At 39.7% G+C, this 22727-nt stretch overlaps 1 protein-coding gene across 6 annotated transcripts in view; it reads left to right on the top strand.

Annotated features, from left to right (window-relative positions):
* Positions 1-22727, top strand: part of LOC124143471 (GTPase-activating Rap/Ran-GAP domain-like protein 3) — a 372020-nt gene that overhangs the window by 325873 nt on the left and 23420 nt on the right. For all 6 annotated transcript variants that reach the window (XM_048389241.1, XM_046512463.2, XM_046512461.2 and 3 more), the window contains exons 9-17: positions 291-389; positions 1209-1312; positions 2063-2174; positions 3994-4039; positions 5208-5314; positions 6254-6369; positions 10454-10558; positions 21358-21441; positions 22187-22250. In XM_048389241.1, coding sequence (XP_048245198.1) covers positions 291-389; positions 1209-1312; positions 2063-2174; positions 3994-4039; positions 5208-5314; positions 6254-6369; positions 10454-10558; positions 21358-21441; positions 22187-22250 — 837 coding nt within the window. The remainder of the gene's footprint in view (positions 1-290; positions 390-1208; positions 1313-2062; positions 2175-3993; positions 4040-5207; positions 5315-6253; positions 6370-10453; positions 10559-21357; positions 21442-22186; positions 22251-22727) is intronic.

The raw sequence follows: 22727 nt of genomic DNA, 5'->3' as shown, positions 1-22727 counted from the left end.
TGACGTGAAAGCGACGCGTCAAGGGGCGCGTAACGGGAACGTAGACTGACGTGAAAGCGATGCGTGATAATACCCTGCTGGACGTTTGAAGGGACGCGTGGTGAAGGAGACGGACGAGCGACAGGATGGATGAAGCAACGTACGGTTGACGTTACGCACGAGTGATGGAAACAGAGCATCATGGGTGACAAGATATACAAAAAACATGGTGAAACAGTTGCTACAGTAGAACAATTACAAACATAAATCACGTGAAATAATTGTCTGATCATTTTGATTCCTATTTTCAGAGGAAGGGAGTGACGCCTTTGACAATTTTACAAGTCTTCTTGGTGACAGAATATCCTTGAAAGGATGGGATAAATTCAAGGCGGGTTTGGACGTGAAATGTAAGCACATGCATATGTTATTCATAAAATATGTTTCTGTTTCATTCCCATAAAAAGGGTCTTTCGTTGCGGTGAAAGTAAAGATGTCTGCCTGATGTAATGGCATTGACAATGTACATCCATATTATAAGTAACAGTTGAAAGGAAGTAAGCTAGTTTTCTACGAATCAGAAAGTATACGTGAGTGCGTAGGCTTTTACGCCGTTTTAGCACCATGCCAGCAATATTGCGGTGCAGGGACACCAAAAATAGGCTTCACACATTGCATTCATGTGGGGAATCGACAAAGGATTTCGGCGTAACGAGCGAACTCTTCACCTCTAGGCTACCCCACCGCCCCCAAACAGTGTGCAAGTTTGGATAAGACATATAGGTTTTTACGCTTTTCAGGGCACTAAGAGCGCTCATTGCAATTGACATGTCTTTAATTATCAATATTTTTTTTAAATTATCAGTTAATTATAACAATATGTTAATGCTAAGAGCTCCACACGGTGCGAACGTTATTGAGAATATGTGCATCTTAGTATGCTCAAACTAATTATAACAATATGTTAATGCTAAGAGTTCCACACGATGTGAACGTTATGGATAGTATGAACATCTTGGTATGCATCACACTAATTATAACAATATGTTAATGCTAAGAGTTCCACACGATGTGAACGTTATAGAGAATATGTACATCTTAGTGTGCATCATACTAATTATAACAATATGTTACTGCTAAGAGTTCCACACGATGTAAACGAAGGGAAGAAAATGTACATCTTAGTATGCATCGTAAGCTAACAACTGAAGATGATCACTTGTTTTCAGCCGATACAACCGGTGAAGAAAGTGTTTATACAATATATGAAGGACATGAAATCATGTTTCATATATCTACAATGCTGCCTTATTCCAAAGACAACAAACAACAGGTATGTTAACTGAGTGAGTGAGTGAGTGAGTGAGAGTGATGAACAGTATTTGCTATATGTCTGCTTTGTGTGAGATAGAGCGTACGTTTGTGTTAAAGTATGCGTTAAGATGACTTTTGTTTACAAACATCAGTCATCTTTACGTTACATTTATACAGCAACTATGCTTGACGTAAATGTCGTCTATGCTTGTCGTAAGAGGCGGTTAATGGGATCGGGTGGTCAGGCTAGCTGACATGGTTGATGCATGTCATCGTATCCCAATTGCGTGAATAGATGCTCATGATGTCAATCACTGGATTGTCTGGTCCAGACTCGGGTATTTACAGATCGCCGTCATACAGCTGGAATATTGCTGAGTGCGGCGTTAAACAACAAATAACCATAACAATAACAACATTTATACAGTGGTCCCCTTGTTTGGACCAGGTTTATAATGGGACCACAGAACTGTTCGTAAACGACAAGTGATTAGGTTACTTAGTTCATATCACTGTATCTCGCAGTGTTGCTCATGATATTAATCACTGGTTTGTCTGACCCAGATTCTATAAATTACAAGGGGTCGTGATTTGAAATATGGGCGCTTGTGGCGTAAACAAACAAACAAACAAATCACAATTCTAAAATTAGGAATAGCGATCGTAATTCTGATCCTTGACAAAAATACAGATTTCCTTCTATTTCTCAGCCACGTTCGCGCGTTTGTATGTGGGATTTTTTATATATCATACATATTTTCCATTTCAGGTGGAACGGAAACGTCACGTAGGAAATGATATTGTAAATATCGTGTTTATAGATGGTGATGTGGAGAAAGTTCCCAGTTTTAAGCCTTCCATGATGAAAACAAGATTCACACGTATCCTTTGCTGCATTCGTCTATCTTTGACATAGACACCTACGTTGAGCATATACCTATAATACACACGGTAATAGAACATGTTGGGATTCTGAGAAAAATGGTAGCAGCCAAGCGCTGTTCGTATGTACGCTTGTCCCTATTACAACAACGAAGAGGGTTCTACAGTTGTCCAGAGAAACATGTTCGAAATGAGTGAGTTGGGTTTAACGCCGCTTTAACAGTATTCCAGTTATATCACGGTGTGTCAGCTTAATGTGGGAGGAAAGCCCGAAGTGATGCAGGTCTCACGAGCACGGGTATGGTGCTGACAAACCTAGAAACAAAATCGGGGCGAACCGGGATTCGAACCAACAATCATAGGTTTCTGGCATGCCCAAGGGACGCAACTCTGCACGGCGAATCGCGGCGCCTTAGACGACTGGGCCACCCGTGCCCCCTCGAAATGTTAAGAATTGGCTTCAATATTTTTTGTGTTCCTGGAGTGATAAACGTTGTAGCCCCAATGAGCGAGAGGACACTCATACATTTCCAAAACGTGACTTTCGGCAATACATAATGTATTCCCGATATAAAAATGTCTTTAACTTTAAATGAAACTGTTTCCCTGTAAATGTTCCTGGGAAGTTTATTATACCATTTTCGGTTGTCAGGGAAGTATATGACGACATTCATACATGAATGCGTCATGGCGCGCCAGAGTGACGTCATACACGTAGACAGTACACGTAGACAGTAAATAAAGTGCACAGCGACTGATGAAGTCGAAAAAACATTTTTCATTCTAAGATTTGCAGGTTCTTTTAGTATTTGCGCCTGGAACCGATAACTTTTTCAACAATTTCAATTACAATTTCAATAACAATTTCAGAGCAAATCTGAAAATAATACCTTTACCTCCGACTTAAACCATAACAAGTTACTCACTGACAATCAAATCTTGGTGTCCTTTTAAAGATAGGCTGTTTTCATAAATATTTAATGTTAAAATACCTACAACATCAGACGCCGGAATTTCTGATTCTGTATTTTCGTACGATGTTGGAAGTTTTATTCCCAATCGAAATTCATGACATCCACTGGCCCTCCGGCGTATCCATCAGTGTCTAAGCCGACTATGACGCTTGTTGTTCCTTAAACCCGCGGGGAAAACAAGGCACTTCACATCCGACAACAGCGGCGAAGCATTTCCGATTTGATAATACAATTACAGCGAACGTGTCACGACTTTTCACAAATAATCGCGGGCAGCCAACAAGGAATCGCAGAGTTACACGAACTGAACTTCCGTAACTGAATTTCAGCAGTAGTACTAAGCCGCTGTTGCTAGATGTATTACTAGTTTGTGCCCCGAAATAGGAAAATCAATTGAAAATATTCAGTTATGTTGCGTGGATATTGATTTTACAGCCTTCAAAACTGTGAACCCGCTGCAGGTATATTTTTTTATGTTTGGACACTGATGCCTCTGAGTAGCCCCAATAAACCTTTCACATATACATGCTTTTCAATATCGTAAAAAGAACTCCGGGTTAGAATTGGTCTCCAGCAACCATGCTTGTCGTTAGAGGTGACTCGCGGGATAGGGTGGTCAGGCTCGCTGACTTGGTTGATGCATGTCATCGTATCCCAATTGAGTAGATCGATGCTCATGATGTCAATCACTGGATTGTCTGGTCCAGACGCGATTTTTTACAGACCGCCATCATACAGCTGGAATATTGAATATGGTAAACCTCCCCTCTGTCTATCAGACAATGTCTTCATATGGCGTGATGATTATGTTTATGGTTGAAGCCAGTGGACCTTAACTTAACAGATATCTTTGCTGTTGTGATATACAATAAAGACAACGATAGTTACAGGTAAGTAACAGGGACAGAACGGCGTTGAATACTTACATTATGTAATGTGAACAGTAAAGTTGGATGAAATTGGATGTTATCCAGAAACATGGATATTCAGAATGAGACAAACGGACCCGTGAAGATCCGGGGTAGAATAGATCTTCAGCAACCCATGCTTGCCGTAAAAGGCGACTATGCTTGTCGTCAATGGTAACAGTAACAGGGACAGAACGGCGTTGAATACTTACATTATGTAATGTGAACAGTAAAGTTGGATGAAATTGGATGTTATCCAGAAACATGGATATTCAGAATGAGACAAACGGACCCGTGAAGATCCGGGGTAGAATAGATCTTCAGCAACCCATGCTTGCCGTAAAAGGCGACTATGCTTGTCGTCAATGGTAACAGTAACAGGGACAGAACGGCGTTGAATACTTACATTATGTAATGTGAACAGTAAAGTTGGATGAAATTGGATGTTATCCAGAAACATGGATATTCAGAATGAGACAAACGGACCCGTGAAGATCCGGGGTAGAATAGATCTTCAGCAACCCATGCTTGCCGTAAAAGGCGACTATGCTTGTCGTCAATGGTAACAGTAACAGGGACAGAACGGCGTTGAATACTTACATTATGTAATGTGAACAGTAAAGTTGGATGAAATTGGATGTTATCCAGAAACATGGATATTCAGAATGAGACAAACGGACCCGTGAAGATCCGGGGTAGAATAGATCTTCAGCAACCCATGCTTGCCGTAAAAGGCGACTATGCTTGTCGTCAATGGTAACAGTAACAGGGACAGAACGGCGTTGAATACTTACATTATGTAATGTGAACAGTAAAGTTGGATGAAATTGGATGTTATCCAGAAACATGGATATTCAGAATGAGACAAACGGACCCGTGAAGATCCGGGGTAGAATAGATCTTCAGCAACCCATGCTTGCCGAAAAAGGCGACTATGCTTGTCGTCAATGGTGACTAACGGGATCGGATGGTCAGGCTCGCTGACTTGGTTGATGCATGTCGTCGATCCCAGATGCTCATGATATTAATCACTGGATTGTCTGGTCCAGGCTCGATTATTTAGAGACCGCCGTCATATAGCTGGAATATTGTTGCGTGCGGCGTTAAACAACAAACCAACCAACCAACCAACTGTTGCTTCTGTTGGCAGGCTCACTGTATTTTCGGAGGAATCAGTCCCCCTCTTTGGTCCTCCACTTCCTTCTCCTCCTGTCTTCTACAACCACCAGGAGTTCAGAGATTTCCTCCTTGTGAAATGTAAGTATTTCGATAACGCTCCATAAATTAGACAATTGAAGATATCTGAGTACAGTAAACTACGTTTATAACGAACACGCTTATAACGAACTGACGGATATAACGAACTTACTTTTTTGTCCCGACTATTTGCTGTTGTTATGCTGTATATATGCTTATAACGAACTACGGTTATAACGAACTAAAATTAGAGGTCCCTTCGAGTTCGTTATAACCGTAGTTTACTGTATATCTTTGTGTTGTTAACACATGATCCTTACCAAAAGCAGTTTGAAAGCTTTACTGAGGCTTGAATGTTGTAACCTAGCCGTGAAGATCCGAGGTAGATTAGGTCTTCACCAACCAATGTTTGCCGTAAAGGGCGACTATGCTTGGCCAGGCTCGCTGACTTGGATTGATGCATGTCATTGTATCTCATTTGCGTGGATTGATGCTCATGATGTTAATTCCTTGATTTTCTGGTTCAGACTCGAGTATTTACAGACCGCCGTCATATAGCTGAAATATTGCTGAGTGCGGCGATAAAACATACAAACAAACGAATGTTGTGACCCTGATTAAACAACTTTTGAACAAGAGTAGTATGACGCTCTGCAAAGTCTTGGTAGAAACAGCATGCTCTATTGTACTTAAAACGGACTGAAATTTAGACATTAAAAGCAGGTATGAAAATAAGATAACATTGATTTGTAAAACCATAGTCACTCAGGCTCACTCATTGACGAGAGAGAAAAACAACATAATTTCGACAAACATTTGTTCTATTCTAGATTCCATAAACTACATGTCAGTATTATTTGACGGAAAACGGAAATGTCAAACTTCATGGTGTCTTCGCATTGTTTGACGACATGTTTATGATCAAATCAGAGATAGGGGATTTATTTGAGTGATGTTTCACTGTCATAAATATACAGTTTGAGCTGTGTTTTTTTACAGTGATAAACGGAGAAAAGGCTGCAGTGAATAACCCGTTGTTTGCTCAAAAGAGGGAGAGGACGCTGGAGATGTTGATACGGAATCTGTACCAGGATTACATGTCCGAGTCGAACAAGGTATCAAATATAATTTATATGTATACTACTCAATATTTGATAAGGACAAAGGTAGTCATCTTTAGTCAAAGGTGTTGTCCTCAACAAATGCTGATATTGCTTTGATCATGAACGTTTGTCATTATGTCATTGTTTGTCATTGTGTTTGACCATCTGTCATTGTGTTACCGTGTCAATGTGGAACTAACGTAAACTGCAGTGAAATATGATGTGTTATATTTCACTGCAATGAAAATATCACTGTTCTCAAGTACAGAAAACTCCGTCTTTCAGACTGAAGTATTTAATAAATTGTATAAATACGACTGATGTAACTCTGCGATTGAGGATTGTCCTTATGTACCATCACGCCAAATACAACTCTGTGTCAGATAGTTGCTATCTTCTTCCGCTACCAATGTTAGCTCCTGTTAGCATGTACTACTGAATAGTTACGAATAGCTAACGTAGGTTGACGTTAACGTGAGATGGTCGTCATACAAGGTTACCCCTTGAGTGGGCCATTGATAGCGAAATGGCATCGACGAAGCCTGCATCAGTACCAACATATTGTTTTCAACATTAGGAAGCTTGATAAAAATATTTACAAAGCCTTAAGAACACGAAGCCTAATTCCTGTGACATAAAAATTGATACCACTTAGAGCTGTTGTGTATCAGTACCCTTCATAAACATAAAGAAGAGGGATGGAAACATGAGAGACGGATTAAGCAGCATTACACTGCATCGGGTGACCCATGGCAACACATACTCCACACACTTGTCAACGCCCTCATCATCTGCACAATGCGCCGGAGTCAAATCTGCTCCTCTTGTCTTTCCCGATTGTCATGGAAACTAATAGTTTTGAAATCGCCATCTTCCCAGCTACTTAGCTGACGGTTCTCAAACCAAACAGATGTTTATATGAGGTGGCTTGTAGATAAGTCTCTCGGCAGACAGTCTGAGGTAGGATATGACTGTCTGTTATCATTAGTTATGATAGGTCTGTTCTGACCTTTCTGTTGCGGGACCTAGTGAAGAAAATGGGATACATCATCGCCAATTACGGTAGTCTGACAGACATGCCCGATGCTAGTTCTTAAGTGTTGAGGTTTGAATGTTCAGTATACCGCTAGGTTTGAAATAGTAGGACCTCGTTAATCCGAACCCAGTAAGCTTTCTGGACAAGTAATGTGTCCCTATTTTTTTACGGACACGGGTGACCCCGACGTATAATTCAATCGTTTGTTGGCAGAGTTGCAGCCAAAACCTATGATCGTAGGTTTGAGGTTCGCCCCGATTTCGTTTCTAGGTTTGTCGGCACATACCCGTACCATTCTGTACCAGCTACCTGCGTCACGTCAGTTTAACGTTTGTTGTTTAAGGCCGCACTCAGCAATATTCCAGCTATATGACAGCCGTCTGTCAATAAACGAGTCTGGACCAGACAATCCAATGATTGACATCATGAGCATCGATTCACGCATTTTGGATACGATGACATGCATCAACCACCAGAAAGTGCTCTGTCTGCCAGGACGTGTTTTTTTGTGCAAAAAGTTGCTTAACGCCGCACTCAGCAATATTCCAGCTGTATGACGGCGGTCTGTAAATAATCTAGTCTGGACCAGACAATCCAATGATTGACATCATGAGCATCGATACACGCAATTGGGATACGGTGACATGCATCAACCAAGTCAGCCACCCTGACCACCCGATCCCGTTAGTCGCCTCTTACGACAAGCATGGGTTTCTGAAGACCTATTCTACCCCGGATCTTCACGGGTCCCTCCGACATGAAGCTGATATGACATGATTTATCTAAAATTCTCTTCAAAACGGTGTTAAACTCACTCGTTTACTCACTCACTCACTCATCTACTGCATATGATTAAAGAACACAATGCGGGTAAGCCTAGTGGTTCTCACGCCGAAAGCCTGGATTCGATTACGACATGGGTACAATATATGAAGCGCATTTCTGGTTTCTCCCGCCGTGATTTTACTGGAATATTGCTAAGCGACGTAAAACTATACTCACTCACTCAGCGTGAATTGTGTGTATAAATTGGGTTTTACTTCAAAAACTTTATTAAAAGCAACAAAACCATTTCCATAGCCACAAGAAAGGGCAAACAACATAAAAAACCTCATTCCAGCGTATAAATACAAAGAAGGCGAGTGAGTCTGTTTGGTTTAGCACCCTGTTGAACAGTATTTTAGAAGAATTATTATGAAAAAGTTTCATACTTTAACAAGCTCTCTAACCATCGTTTCGTCAACCAAGTATCATGAGTGAACGAAGTGTTAAACGTCTGAGGCCTGCATCACTTCGGGCTTTCCTCCAACATTAAGCTGACACGCCGTGATATAACTTGAATACTGTTAAACCCAACTCACTCACTCACTCACTCACTCACTCACCCACCCACCCACTCACTCACTCACTCACTCACTCACTCACTCACTCACTCACGCCAAAGGTACATTCCGGTGTTTGTGTATAAGAGATATATTGGATATAAAAACACATTTTCGCTGAAGTTCAATATCTCAGCAAATGCTTCCTCTTACACATTTTATAACAAAGAGTAATTGACGTATACTAAATTATTAAAATACCGTGATACACTGGGCGACTGAAAAAACACCAGCCGCCAATTCAGGGTAAAAACACCAGCACAGCTGTTCATTGTAATTCTTTGTAGCAAATTTAACAATCTGTCGAAAGAAACAAAAGTGTTTTTATTCTAAATTTGATACATTCGACGATTAAATGAATGGATGTATTCCCCACGTTCAGTTATACGCACATTTTCAACTAGTGGGTTAATAATAAACAGCCGAGCGAAAGAATCTATACACACATGTTTGATGGGGACTAAAATGAAACAAACAAGAAATGGTGCTTCGATGGTGATGTTGTTTATTCGGAAATATTGTTGTATTTAGTTTTCCAGTGTTTCGCCGACTGTTTTCAACCTTTTGATAACGTTTGTAATTCTTGGTCAACTCCTATTGTCTAGTGTATACTTTCTTTTACCCAGGGGTTTACATTCCGTATAGATACTGGACATAGTGGATATGCAAAAAGAACAACATTAATCATTAATTAAATTCTCCTGGGAATTGTCAATTTCAATCACACGTCTTATAAATTTATCCAATAAAAACTTATGGTCATATTTCTCCACGTTTATTGAGTGTTTTAATGTCAATATATTGACCGCTAATTTCCACGACTTCACATTTCTCTGCGGTGATAATTATTGCTATTATTCTGATATTATATCTGATATTTAATTCTTAAATTTAATAGCAAGAGTGAACCTAGCCAATGCTTTCTTGACAGTATCATATTTTCTTTGTTATGTTTTTAGCCGGTGTGACTGAAAAGAATGTAATAAAATCAAATGACGTTTCATTATAAATAATCTGAGAAATGACAATTGCATGTCCGTATATCAGTTTTAAAATGAAACAAAAAAGGTTACGGATCATGAATATTTTGGGGATATTTTTGTATGAAATTGTGTGCTCTGTCTTCACAAGATAACACACAAAAAACATTCACGTTCCCTATCTTGTTTTGTTCACTATATGAGGTTTTTAATATGTTCTTCTTTGAAGTTTAAATATTGTCAGTGAGCAGAAATGTTAACATTAACTGTGGATGTACTGATCATGATCACATGGAGATTAAATCCTGTGAAGTGTTTTTAATTACTTGGTGTCAATAATGTGAAATCAGACACACGACTTTTTGTCGAATCAAATTATTTTTTAATGAAACAACTTCAAAGTAGCCGTGGAAAGGAAGAAATCCTTTAAATCCACTTTCTTTCTCCATTATTATTATTATTATTATTATTATTATTATTATTATTATTATTCCAATTCCGACAATATGCTAATTACCAAATAACAGCTTCATGTCCAATAGACAACGAAAACTTGTGGCACATTTTACGCACGACAACCCGTGCATTCTCAAGTATCTAGCGCGCCCCCAGGAGGATGTCCTTAATAGGATTGTCATGTCTATTGTTGTTCGCACATCATTCTCCGATTTCTAAGAATTATCATTTCGTATCAACAGAACAATATGCTGTATCGACGGGCGTTCAGTGACGTCATACAAGACGTCCATGGCTCGCGCCGGAAGGAGGACGCACGCAGAGCTGAATTTGTGCTTGTTGGTCAAGTAGGTACTTCCGTTCTAACTTCTGGCTGTACTATCATCATACAAATCTCGTCTAGAATTACAAGGTGATGTTGTGTGATTCAGGCTGTCTTACGTCAGGGATGTCTGTGATGAATTGTTCGTCTGCCATGTGAGCTACATCTGTGGCGTGACCTTCATCTTTAATAGGAGCTTCATCTGTGATGTGAGCTTCATCTGTGATGTGAGCTACATATGTGATGTGAGCTGCATCTGTGATGTGAGCTGCATCTGTGATGTGAGCTAATTTTTTTAAATGAGCTGCATCTGTGATGTAAGGTACATCTGTGATGTGGGCTGCATCTGTGATGTAAGGTACATCTGTAATGTGAACTGCATCTGTGATGTAAGGTACATCTGTGATGTGAGCTGCATCTGTGATGTAAGGTACATCTGTGATGTGAGCTGCATCTGTGATGTAAGGTACATCTGTGATGTGAGCTGCATCTGTGATGTGAGGTACATCTGTGATGTGAGCTGCATCTGTGATGTAAGGTACATCTGTGATGTGAGCTGCATCTGTGATGTGAGGTACATCTGTGATGTAAGGTACATCTGTGATGTGAGCTGCATCTGTGATGTGAGGTACATCTGTGATGTGAGCTGCATCTGTGATGTGAGGTACATCTGTGATGTGAGCTGCATCTGTGATGTAAGGTACATCTGTGATGTGAGCTGCATCTGTGATGTAAGGTACATCTGTGATGTGAGCTGCATCTGTGATGTGAGGTACATCTGTGATGTGAGCTGCATCTGTGATGTAAGGTACATCTGTGATGTGAGCTGCATCTGTGATGTGAGGTACATCTGTGATGTGAGCTGCATCTGTGATGTGAGGTACATCTGTGATGTGAGCTGCATTTGTGATGTGAGGTACATCTGTGATGTGAGCTGCATCTGTGATGTGAGGTACATCTGTGATGTGGGCTGCATCTGTGATGTGAGGTACATCTGTGATGTGAGGTACATCTGTGATGTGAGCTGCATCTGTGATGTGAGGTACATCTGTGATGTGAGCTGCATTTGTGATGTGAGGTACATCTGTGATGTGAGCTGCATTTGTGATGTGAGGTACATCTGTGATGTGAGCTGCATTTGTGATGTGAGGTACATCTGTGATGTGAGCTGCATCTGTGATGTAAGGTACATCTGTGATGTGAGCTGCATTTGTGATGTGAGGTACATCTGTGATGTGAGCTGCATCTGTGATGTCAGGTACATCTGTGATGTGAGCTGCATTTGTGATGTGAGGTACATCTGTGATGTGGGCTGCATCTGTGATGTAAGCTGCATCTGTGATGTGGGCTGCATCTGTGATGTGAGGTACATCTGTGATGTGAGGTACATCTGTGATGTGGGCTGCATCTGTGATGTGGGCTACATCTGTGATGTAAGGTACATCTGTGATGTGAGCTGCATCTGTGATGTGTACTGCTTCTGTGATTTGGGCTACATCTGCGATGTAAGGTACATCTGTGATGTGAGCTAATTTTTTTAAATGAGCTGCATCTGTGATGTAAGGTACATCTGTGATGTGAGCTGCATCTGTGATGTAAGGTACATCTGTGATGTGAGCTGCATCTGTGATGTGAGGTACATCTGTGATGTAAGGTACATCTGTGATGTGAGCTGCATCTGTGATGTAAGGTACATCTGTGATGTAAGGTACATCTGTGATGTGAGCTGCATCTGTGATGTAAGGTACATCTGTGATGTGAGCTGCATCTGTGATGTGGGCTGCATCTGTGATGTAAGGTACATCTGTGATGTGAGCTGCATCTGTGATGTGAGCTGCATCTGTGATGTGTACTGCTTCTGTGATTTGGGCTACATCTGCGATGTAAGGTACATCTGTGATGTGAGATGCATCTGTGATGTAAGGTACATCTGCGATGTGGGCTGCATCTGTGATGTGAGCTGCATCTGTGATGTAAGGTACATCTGTGATGTGAGCATGTTTAGCACCCGAATAAACTATGGCGAAACCTTGTAGCTTCAAGGGGGAATTTGTTCTTGGGGCCGGAGTCTGTTTTGTAAAAATTGAGACATTGTATCTCGGTAGTTAGGATAAACCTTTCCTGTTAGATTGAGATACAAAATCAAATTTGAGAACACAAACTGATGTTCGGAGTAATTGCATCTTCCCGAGTTTACTGAATATAAAAGTCCCGTTTTCCCCCTTGCCGAAGAAGGCTGGAATTATGGAGTTATATTTTGGCTGGACTAACGAGTCTATGCATAGTCCAATGATAATTTACGTTACGAAATCGACATCCAGTTCGTAAATCACCGTGCAGATTTCGGTCGATTGCAGGATTTGTAAAACATATTTACCACCAACTCGGCGTCAAAAGATATTTTCCAATTTTTTAAATGTTTTTAATCAAGCTGCTCACGTGAATTGATGTACTTCGTCAAAGTAAGACCCGTTTCATTACAACACTGGATTTGATTATCGATCAGGTCGAATTGACCGGGCGCCGTCATTTTGTTTGAAATGCAAGTAATATGAGAGGTGGAATCTGATTGGTTAAGAGGAGGAACATATTAGGGTCATAACTCGTAATAGCCACTGGTGGCGCTACGATCGGGCCCAGGAATTCTGGCCTTGTTCGGCAAGGGTTGAAACTGGAGTTAACTCCCTTGGCCCTTGGGATATTGCTAGTATGTATATTACACTACTGCCTAAAAGTTCATTCCCCTAACACGCGTTGAGAACGCGTGTTACACGCATGTGACACGGGTGCTCAACGGGTTGCACACGCGATTCACACCCGTTGCACACCCGTGTCCAACGGGTGTGAATCGCGTGTGCAACCCGTTGCACACGCGTGTGCCACGCGTGTAACACGGGACCGGGTTCCAGTTGAAGTTGACAAATTTATCAAATGAATAGTGAAATAAAACAAAACAGTGAGATGTGAAATTAATGAGCGGCCATTGAGCTGTGTTCACCAGACCGTAAATACAAGGTCGGCCCATCTTAATTAGTGTTCGGTTGCTAGACTTTTATGGCATGAACCATTCCACTAGGGTCCAGTCTAGCCATTGTGGCTAGCCGACAGTAGAACAGTAGTGAATTTAGATGCGAGTTTATTGCTAAGAAACCCCCGTGTTGACACGATTGTCGCGGGTTGGTAAATGTTCGCCATTAATTAAATAATTGTTTGTGGATTGCGAACATATTCATTTGCCCACACGAGTCATTCCATTTGATTGCAAATATAACGTTTTTCGTTCGCCAAATTTATGCTTTAGACAGTTCAATTATGACATAGCCGTCACCACTACTAATGTCTTATTATTTCACGTAGGAATATGTCCCATTTCCCCACACCAAACTTTCTGTGTTGTATTTTGAAAAATAAATAAAAGAAGGTTTTGTTTGGGACACTTTTATACTAATTATAAGAGGATGTTGTAAATGAATATGAACAGCCATGCTGTCTGACAGTTGATAAAATTTGAGATCTTCACAATCACCGGGTGTGACCATGTAGACAGAATCTCGTTAGGGTTTGTGATTTTCACATTTGCCCAATTACCATAGTGAGTATTGCTGGGGATACCAAACGTAACAGTTTATTATTAGAGGTTGTGAGTACCTATACCACGTAGATAGGATATCTTTAGGATTTTAATCCTTCTTTGAGAGGCATTTAGAAGTTGGAGTACTACGTTAGGATAAGATTTATGGGTGACTTTAATCCTTTCTTTCTCTGTGGGTAATCCTTTCACGTTCATTTGAGGAAGTCACTCAACCAGGTCATGACAGGTCGTGAGTTTACTTACTAACTACTGTGAGCGTTTTTGGCATGACATCTTTTCTTGTATAAACATAGAAACGATGCTCACTCACTCACTGTTAATCTTCTGCAGTTTGCTGGCAAAGTGGGGATAAACCTCAGTGTCAAAGACGATCAAACTTAGTTCGAATCCTTGTTTATATGTGACATCTCCCAAATGGGGACATTTTCATAAACTTGGCAAGTGATGATGAATTTTAATATTAATATTATTATAGTTTATGAAATTGTTAATAAAACTTTAATAAAATTGTGCTTCACTCTCACGAAAAATATATTGCCTGTGAGTAAATTTATTTGTCACGTTACATCGGCATTTTTCAGTGATATTGGGACTACATGAAACATGGCTGGTTTTACATTTCTGATACAGGTGCTTGACTGACTGAGTAGTTCATGATCAATAAGATATGTTTAAATCAGTCAAGTTTGCAACAATAGATGAATAAGTTGATACATTTGGACCGCAGTTACCGATTAACAACTTAAGACATAGAGACAGGGAGGAGATATATAACCAAACCTATGATCCTGTTGAGACAGTTGACAGTTAGAACGTTGGATTAAACGACAGTAACTAATTTGAACATTCCCCAGTTATATCATAAAATACATCATAACCCATAACAGTCCGAGAGACAGCTTCCAGACATATACTAGTATTGAAGGGACAATCGCTTTTGACAGTTTAAAAATAAACTCACCTTAAGGTGCTTGGCAAATCAAAACTGACCTCCCTGAATATGTTTTTTAGGTTTGACAGCAACTATGCTTGTGGATTTCAGAGATAGACATGATTGGTTAGCTAGATGTTATTACAATAAGCGAAAATGTCTTAAAAGTCCACAGTTGGTTTAATAGTACAAAAAGTGTGTTATAGATCTATCAACGTTTTCTTTTATTGAACATAATATTTGCACTATATTGCTGTAAGCTGTAAATAATCTAGCCTCCCCATGTACGTAACTTACATATATTTATGTATGGCCAGAACAGCAAATAGAGTTCTGGTAGATAGGTACCTCGGAGATATAACGTGCGCTTTCCGACTTAAGCCTATCTCGCACACGGGGAAGCACTTGTACTATTAGGGTAAAAAAGGGTAATGATTAAATAAAGAAGTGCAATCTATTTTCTATATATATTTGTAGATATGAAGCATTCTAGTTAATTGTGGATGCACCGGGCAGACAGAATTGTGTTTATTTCCAGGCCATCCTGATCGTCGTTTACTACTATAAGGTGTATGGTTGGAGGCAAGATCAAAGGCGCCGCACAGCATTTATTAGATAACAGACGGGGTCGTCCGTTTCGCTTTGAACAACCACCCCACCTGTCTGTAGGAGTTATATAATCGGTGCGCAAATAATTGTGTCAAGTCCACTGCCGGGCTGATGCGGTGTCAGTGTCAGCGATGAACATGAATGCTCAAATTATAGACTTGTAGCACTTACAAGTTGCTTAGCCAAATTATTTGAAAAGTGTATATTCAATTCTCTGATAACAGGAAATATAACCTTAGGAAAAGATTCAACATACAAACAATCAAATGTAGAACACAGTCCTATGCTTATTATCATTTTTTCTGGATATGATCAACCTGCGGAACCCTCTATCCGATGAAGTAACTAATGCTCGCTCATTAAAAGAAATCAAATCCTTAATTAATCGTTCTGATGCAATTATTAATAATTTTGACTTCAAATATTTTCATAGATCATGCCAAATTGTCCACTGTCGCCTTAGGCTCGGCTGCAGTGACTTAAACGCTGATAAGTTTAGACGACATGTATCAGACATACCAGACTGCACTTGTGGATATCACCTTGAAGATGCAATTCACTTTTTCTATAACTGTTAAAAAATACGATAATATCAGAAACACTGTGTATTTCTACACACATGGGTATGGTCTAAAAATTATATTACATGGCAGTAGTTAAGCAGTTCTACAAACATGACTCTTCTTAAATCAGTTCACGACATCATTGTCAAAAGCAAAAGGTTTGAGTAGCTTAAGTTTATGCATGTAGTAAAGGAAAACTGCATTACCTTATTTCAAAGACACCACTTGCTTGCTTTCATTTGTGCATTTTGTATGTTTATGTTCATCACTCTCTTATATATATCCAGCGGTTGTTAAGTTGTTACCTGGAGAGGTATTACATAAGCATGTTTTGCTTTTTTACCGATACAGATTTCTTTTGAAATAAAAATACGTTTAAGCCAACACAGCTAACGGTAAAACACATGATTGTAAACTATTCAAAAAGGGGCACTAATCTCTGGCTTCTTCTCGGGTGTCGGACTCAAACTCATTTATTCTTAGAATAACATGACATACAATTATCTACAATTTTTATTATGTACAATTTAATAAAAATAGGATACGTGGATACTAATACAATTTACCAATTGTATTGTACACATTTTTAAGGAATTTAGATAGGCCTTTAAGATTTCTTACACTGTTAGTGGTCATAATTTTCTTAAATGTTTGGAAACTTAAGATATTGCTTATTTAAGAGTTCATATCGCCGTTGGTGAAAAGCTTCACATCGGATGTAATGCAATTCATCTCCCACGGCGATAGAATCACAGAGTGGACACTGGTTGTCTTCCCTGGGAATGTTCAGCCATCGACCAGTTTCAACTGGTACTCCTTGGTTAGAAAGTTCTGACTTTTAGTATTGGGAGAAATATTGATTTTGAGAGCAGTAGATATTTCGCAAATGAAGGTTGATTCTTCAGGTAGCACGACCTTTGGATTTCCGCTTGGGCTTACTAGCTGCCGTGAGTCAATTTGCTCGTTAACGCAACCGAGCGTGACAAGAGACTGGGCTACCAGTCTGCAAGGACAGCTAAATAAACTTACGCATTTTTGAAAACTGATTGGTTACCCGTGATCTATGAAGATTTCAACAAAGGGCGCATAGTAATTAATTTCTTCAGCCTAAACAAACAGACAAATAACGGCGAAAGCTCATCGGATGTCGTCATTTGGAAATACCCCTGATTGTTACAGTTTGATAATAAAAAAGTATCCCTGAGTGAAAGCATTTGCGGATTTCGGATTGCGTGGATGATACAATTACTACTCCCTTGTTGTCATCCACATTTTCTGGTATAACCCTACACTTGTGTATTTGTCGTAATTCACTTGCTGCTCAGTTAATGAATTTATAACATGTATACTTAGTTGTAGCACAACTCAGATTACCCGATAAAGGTTCAAATTTGGTCTTTCTTGTACGTGGGGTAATTATTTAATCTAAATCCAGGTTTGAAGTGAGGTGGAATGTGAGTTATGCACGTCGCAGCCCAGCAAGTGATGTATGATCAGTTGCTTTACTTTTTTTGTAAATCAACTGATCATTCCCAGACATCAAAGGATCAACAGGAAATACGTTGATTGATTAATTACTGTTATCTTGCACAGTGGATACGTCAAAAGTAAGTGTTTACATGTGAAGGTAGGGTTACTAAACCTAGGGAATACTCATATCATGGCGTGAAGTACAGATGTAAAAACAACATACAGTCAAGTCTCGTTAATCCGACGCTCGGCTTTATCCGACACAAATGATGGGAACCGATTGATTCAGCGCTATTTAGTCCCGTTAATCCGACATTCTCGCACTCCGACTCCGACACACCTAATTTGCAACGAATTACTGAAATCACTCATTAATCAGTCTCGTTAATCCGACACAGTGGTCAGCGTACTCCGTGGTCATCTGCCCGCGAGTACACAACCCCGTGTTTTGACACGCACCGGCTGCAGAGATTAACTTTAACAATTAACACTAGATGCCAGGATCATAAAGAATTTCAAGCTTTAATATAAGAAACAAATGAAATTACACCTCGACAATGTTGATGCTGAAGGACCATCGAATGTACTTTGTTCAAAGGGTAACCGATAATACACTGACTAGTTGTTCATTGTTATCTAACTCAATGTATGTTTTTAAGAACCGTGGACATTATAAAAATAGTTGTCACGTGGGCTTTCTCAGCTAACTTGGCACCTATGTGAAACAATTGAAACAAAATAAGTGATCAGTTAAGAAACAAACACGGGTTATACTATTCGATACATTTAAATAACGTTTAAAAACGATATATTTAAATATTTTAATATATTTCATATATATTCCAAATATTGTTTCCAAATATTGTTTCCAAATATTGTTTCCAAATATTGTTTCCAAATATTGTTTCCAAATAATTATTATTAAAGTATTTGATTCTCACATAGACATTTTACATCGAATAAGTATTTTTGTACAGCTGCAGACGCAATGGATATTGTTCCTGTATGTTGATATTCCCGGATACATTATAACTTTGGTAGGTTGTTATAATGATATTTGCATTTTGTTTTCATTCATTCGCTGCAGCTTTGAACAGAATCATTCTTGTTCCTTTCCGTTTGGTTGGGAAGTTTTTCGATGCGCGATAGACGGTGTTTTCACAAGTATTTTCTTTTGTAAGCGTGTATATGTTACAGTCAATGTGTAAAATATGATTCACTCAGGCAATTTATTAAATATCTAAATATTTCAGTCATTTTACAAATTGACTGAATAATCCATTCATTTATTTAACCGACTGACTAAAAATGATAAAGACGACCAAGAGAGCTTAAACACATCACAATATATTAATTATGCTAAGAAAAGAAGCCAAACAATACAGAACTGTACTTGGTGATGGTATTAAACATATTTGGAATTCGTTATCATATTAATAAAGATGGACATATTTTTCAGTTAATTTGTGAAATAAACTGAATATTTAGGCGTTTTAATACATTTCCTTAGTGAAATCTGTTTACATTTTGAATGTAAACATATACACACGGTAAAATAAGCAATGTTCAGTGAAATATTTACTCTGTGTTGCAAGTCAAAATAGTGTACACGAAGATTGCACAATTACTAAGCAAGTGACTTATCAAAACTGCATCACCATTACCGATGCTCCCCACAAATATACCTACATTTCAAAAACTGTATTTCATTTTTGTTGATCAGTGTGACCATACGTCCTTCTACTTTCAATTAAAATGCGCTTACGAATGGCGAGCACAGGTCGCGAACAAGTCTAGATTTCTGCTATATCATCCGGGTACTCACTGGGAAAATACAGTAATGCACAGGTAACAACTACTCCCGCGGAATTGCTTTAGATCAGTGTCCTTTGTACGTTGAAATACTATATATTGTGAAAGACAAAATGATGTATCAAGGATCAAGTAGAAGATACATTGACCGTTGCGCTGGGAGTTTATTCAACAGACCGTGAAAATAACACTGCTGTATCTTATTATTTATTTTAGATGATGCAGGCAAAGCTCACTTCTCCTGGCGGCCATTATCAAACGGCCAGCTAAAACACAACCCCGCGCTTACGTCTACAGGTCTCTTCCTGTAGTACGGTAATTAGTATTCTCTCCCTCAAGTGTATCCTCAATGATATAACCCACCCTCATTAATTACATGCTGCTCTTTTCCAGCCTCACGGCTATGGAGCTGTGATAAAGAGTCCAAGTCATCATAAAGTAATCAGGGTCCAATAAAAACAATGCGCCGCCAAACCTCATACATATTATCACTGAAAGTCGTACTACAGACGGTTAATGTCAAATCACAATAAAAGCATTTCAATTGCAATAACATGTTCCAGGACCATGTATTCTCTTAATTAACACCATCGGATTTAGAAGCAATGGTCGTATAAAACAAAACAGATCTATTTAATCGCAACAGTATTCATGTTATTCCCACAAAATCACATAAAGAAAGGAGACATTAGGAAATACATGTGTATTATCATTTTTCGTCAGGATAACAAAATTTTCTCTCCTTGTTACCACCTCCAGGTTCAGCTTAAGACGGGTCCTCCTTTGGTCAAAAGTTTGTTCCCCCTCTAATGAGTGTGTCACGCGTTGCACACGAGTGGCGGACGGGGTGCACACCCGTGTGCAACGCGTTGCACACGGGTCTCACACGCGTGACCAACCCGATGCACACTGGTTGCGTAACGCGTTGCCCATGCGTGTAAGGGGAATGAACTTCTAGGCAGTAGTGTACGTCTATAGATCGCCTCCGTGATGTAGTTAGTAGAGCGTTCCATACCGGGCCACGTCATGCCACATGACCTTGAGATATGGTACTTGTTGTTACCCTGCCTGGTAATCGGCTTTGAGGGGGTAAAACCAAGGACTGGTTGTCTCGGACTGGAGTATTCATGTTAACCCGCGGCATCTGAGTGGGCTTGATCTGTAAAACTAGCATTAGTCCGAATGATTACAAGCAGACAGACACACGCATATGCATGCATGCACGTCGCTATATAAGTGTAATAATCTTGAACACGAATTATAACAGTCACCATTTCATTCACCTCACATCATATAGATGATGTCATCTCTAGGATTTGATGTATCGATGTGTATTTTTACCCATATCGAAGTGAACCAACATTAAATATTGTGTCTAGGTGATAAGGCTCAATAACGTTGCTTCTGTATCAATGACTATACGGTCATAGTTATTGACAGGCCACCGTATTATTACAGCTTGATACCCGTGAAGATCCGCTGTAGAATAGGTCTTCAGCAACCCATGCTTGCCCAAAAAGGCGACTAACGGGATCGGGTGGTCGGACTTGGTTGATGCATGTCATCGATCCCAATTGCGTGGATCGATGATCATGATATAATCACTGGAATGTCTGGTCCAGACTCGATTATTTACAGACCGCCGTCATATAGCTGGAATATTGCTGAGTGCGGCGTTAAACAACAAACCACCCAACCAAAATCATACAGCTTGAATAACTCTCTCAGAGTGCGTCGTTAATCAACAAACAAATTGAGAAACACATCACATGGAAATATATAATTTAGAACCAGGAGTTGTTAATTTCGGGTAGTATTGTGTCTCTCATGTGATGTTTTTACCTTAGGGTCTGAAGGTGAAAACAATCGAGAAGGGCGATGCTCCAACCAGTCTCATCACTTCCGGTCTGTCCAGTTTACTGAGGCGGGAGGTAAGCTTACATCTTTATGTCCATATCTCTGTGTTATCGCAATATGCGATGTAAAGAATTAATTAAAATGAACGCTATACCAAACATTACAATAATATGGTGATAAGCCCGTGGTAAGGGTGAGTGAGTGAGTGAGATGGGTTTAACGCCGCTTTTAACAGTATTCCAGTTATATCACGGCGTGTCAGCTTAATGTGGGAGGAAAAGCCCGAAGTGATGCAGGTCTCAGACGTTTACCACTTCGGTGAAACCCACGAGCACGGGTATGGTGCTGACAAACCTAGAAACATAATCGGGGCGAACCGGGATTCAAACCCACAATCATAGGTTTCTGGCGTGCCTAAGGGACGCAACTCTGCACAGAGCATCGCGGCGCCTTAGACGACTGGCACTATAAATCGGCATCAGTCCGGACCAGTGAGTGAGTGACTGAGTTAGGTTTTACGCCGCTTTTAGCAATATTCCAGCAATATCACGGCAGGGGACACCCGGGTCTTCGGCGTGCATGCACGTCGCTATATGAGCGCAGTAATCTTGGACGCAACGTTAAACCCCATTTTACCTCACCTGAGCTCTGTGTTCCCTCAATTCTTATTAATTTTATTTCTCATCGTTCCGTAGACAATTTATAACGCTGATATATATGGACAGAGTGCCAAAACGATTCAAACTTCGCGGAAACTCAAACATAACACAATTTAAATCTCACCAAACTCTAAAACGTATATTTTTAATTTTGTTTCAGCCCTGGGAACCTCAGAAGTGTTACTGCGAGTTTGCCCATCACATCATCTGTGGGGATTCTTGGGGTGAGTCAAAGCTGGATTTGCTATCCCAATTAAATCCAGTAAAAATCGGCATTGATGTTAATAACGTTCTCGCCGTTTCTTTCAAAATTTTGAAGAACGTAATCATAGGTTTGACTTTTTTATTTCGGAAACAAGACACACTTCAAACTGTGTTCATGTTTATCATTTTGTGTTGTTTTGGGAACATATAATTCAAAACTCAAAAACATTTTTCTTTTAAGATGTCGTAAATATACTGGTAGTTAAATATGTTGACGATGGCCGCCTGATATGTATATATTCTAAAGATTTTACTGTTTTATGTTAAGATGTAAACAACCTCAAACTTTTTAAACTTTTATTTTCCTTTGTTTAGAGATATATATTCGTATGTCCAACAGTATTTAAGAGTATTCAATGTTGAAAGTGACGATTCAAAGATCTTTATACTCATCAATCTAGCCTGGGCATTTTTAAAAAGTGTTTTGTGGTGCAGAC

This window comes from Haliotis rufescens, unplaced genomic scaffold, assembly GCF_023055435.1.
Source record: "Haliotis rufescens isolate VD_foot unplaced genomic scaffold, xgHalRufe1.0.p SCAF_8, whole genome shotgun sequence".
NCBI classification, from domain to species: Eukaryota; Metazoa; Mollusca; class Gastropoda; order Lepetellida; family Haliotidae; genus Haliotis; species Haliotis rufescens.
The sequence above is the reverse complement of the archived record's forward strand: the minus strand, read 5'-3'. Positions and strand labels throughout refer to the sequence as shown.